This window comes from Saccostrea cucullata, unplaced genomic scaffold, assembly GCF_032062105.1.
Source record: "Saccostrea cucullata isolate Sc308-1 unplaced genomic scaffold, CSIRO_AGI_Scuc_v1 ctg2120, whole genome shotgun sequence".
Taxonomy (NCBI): Eukaryota; Metazoa; Mollusca; class Bivalvia; order Ostreida; family Ostreidae; genus Saccostrea; species Saccostrea cuccullata.
In genome coordinates this window covers 31,327-33,297 of record NW_026937845.1, presented here as the reverse complement: position 1 = coordinate 33,297, position 1,971 = coordinate 31,327, and the positions used below count along the sequence as shown (strand labels likewise).

The 1,971-nt window shown below is 35.7% G+C and overlaps 1 protein-coding gene across 1 annotated transcript; it reads left to right on the top strand.

Moving 5' to 3' along the window:
- The first annotated feature begins 833 nt into the window (after positions 1-833).
- On the top strand, positions 834-1,609 carry LOC134248964 (E3 ubiquitin-protein ligase TRAIP-like). The gene is made up of 2 exons (XM_062731344.1): positions 834-1,245; positions 1,446-1,609. Exons 1-2 carry the CDS (start codon positions 834-836, stop codon positions 1,607-1,609), a joined length of 576 nt encoding a protein of 191 aa, XP_062587328.1.
- Positions 1,610-1,971: the final 362 nt, after the last annotated feature.

Here is a 1,971-nt window from a genome sequence, read left to right as displayed (position 1 = left end):
AAAATCTTCTCAAGAAACACTGGGCCAAGAAAGATGAAACTCATGGGGAATCATCCTCAGGTAGTGTAGATTCAAGTTTCTTCAAATCATGACCCCTGGGGATAGGGCGGGGCCACAATGGCCGACCAAAGTTTTACATAGAAATATATAGGAAAATTCTTTAAGAATTTTCTCAAGAATAACAAAGCCATGATTGGTCATATTTATATGGAAGCATCCTCAGATAGTATGGATTTAAGTTTGTTCAAATAATGACCCCTGGGGGTAGGGCAGGGCCACAATGGCCAACCAAAGTTTTACATAGAAATATATGGGGAAATTCTTTAAAAATCTTCTTCTCAAGAATAACAAAGCAATGATTGGTCATATTTATATGGGAGCATCCTCAGGTATTGTAGATTCAAGTTTGTTCAAATAATGACCCCCGGGGGTTGTGAGGAGCCACAATGGCTGACCAAAGTTTACATAGAAATATATGGGAAAATTCTTTGAAGATCTTCCTCTCAAGAATAACAAAGCCATTATTGGTCAATATTTATATGGAATTATCCTCAGGTAGTGTAGATTCGAGTCTGTACAAATTGTACCCTCGCCCCTTTAAGGAATGGTTGGGAAACTTTTGGGTTTAAACTTTTCAATTATAAACTAATTTCTGCTTTTATGCTAGCCACAGTGTTCAGGTGAGCGATGTGGCCCATGGGCCTTTTGTTTTATTTTTGACAGGGGTCGACCTCCTCCCCCTGAAAAAAAAACTTCTGTACTCGTGCCTGATGTCCAAACTCTTATTTTGATTTGATCGATTTATCTTGCAGGCAATAATACCACTGTAAGACATGAACGCCCAGTGTAGCATCTTCTCTGAACATTTTTTCAACGACCTGTCATTGGGGATAGCAGCTGTCCAGTGTGGGCACACATTCCATAAAGGATGTCTATCAACATGGCTTAAAAACTCAAAAACCTGTCCAAAATGCCGATGTAGAGTTGATCCGACGCGAGTTATAAATCGTCTCTTTTTTGATGAAGATGCGCATGATGACAACGAAGGTGATGATACTGAAGAATGGAAGTTAAAGACGAAGGTGAAATCTTTGAAGGAAAAACTAAAAACTGTGAAAAAGGAGAGAGATTTATTAGAACTCGAGGTGATATACCTTAAAGAATCTATTACAAAGGAAAGAGAGACATGTTCAAAGATTAAACAAAAGTTTTCACAGTACCAAAACATTGAGAGATTATTGAAGGGTAACATTTTACAAACTTCTTTTGATTTTATAACAGATTTGGTCTTCAATTCTTGCTTGCATTAAAATAAATATTGAATTCCTCTTTTTTATCACATTTTACGTGAATTTTGTTTGTGAAATTGTGTTGGTAAGAATTAACAATTTTGTTGTACACGTGTACATTGACATCATTTTATAGTGTGCATTATCCATTTGCAGAATGTGAAGTTGATATCAAAGAAACCATCCAGGAGTATGACGAGTCCACTAAGGAGGACCTGGCTACATACTGTAGCGTGCTGAAAAGGAAATACGACAAAAACAAATCCGAGAAAAAAAAAGTCAAGTCAGAATTCAAAAAGTTCCGTCAGGCGTGTGAGTAAGAACTGGAAGCCTTCCCTGGACAGCACTGGGAATTCTGTACATAAATACTATTTATATGTTTAAATATTTTTATTAAAGTTTGTTTAAGAATTTTTAGTTCATTCTAAATCAAAGGGTGAAAGACAGGGGGTCATCACAATTGATTTGTCTTCTTTCTATTTGAGCACTCATACACTATATAATAATTAGAAATAGCAAGAAGACAAAACGATAGTGTTTAGCCCTTGGTTGTGAAGAAAGCTTGCATGGTCATTTAATCAATTTCGTTTTATTATTGTTGCATGAATCAAAAATATTATAATTACATGTACTATATTTATGCCCCTATAATTGATGATTCAGCATAAAGTATAGATTTTGC

What these genes read in the sequence shown, in the direction of transcription:
- LOC134248964 (XM_062731344.1), top strand. Translation starts at nt 834, where the DNA reads ATGAACGCCCAGTGTAGCATCTTCTCTGAACATTTTTTCAACGACCTG. An exon ending in CATTGAGAGATTATTGAAGG is followed by an intron (nt 1,246 to 1,445) that starts GTAACATTTTAC and finishes ATCCATTTGCAG; the next exon opens with AATGTGAAGTTGATATCAAA.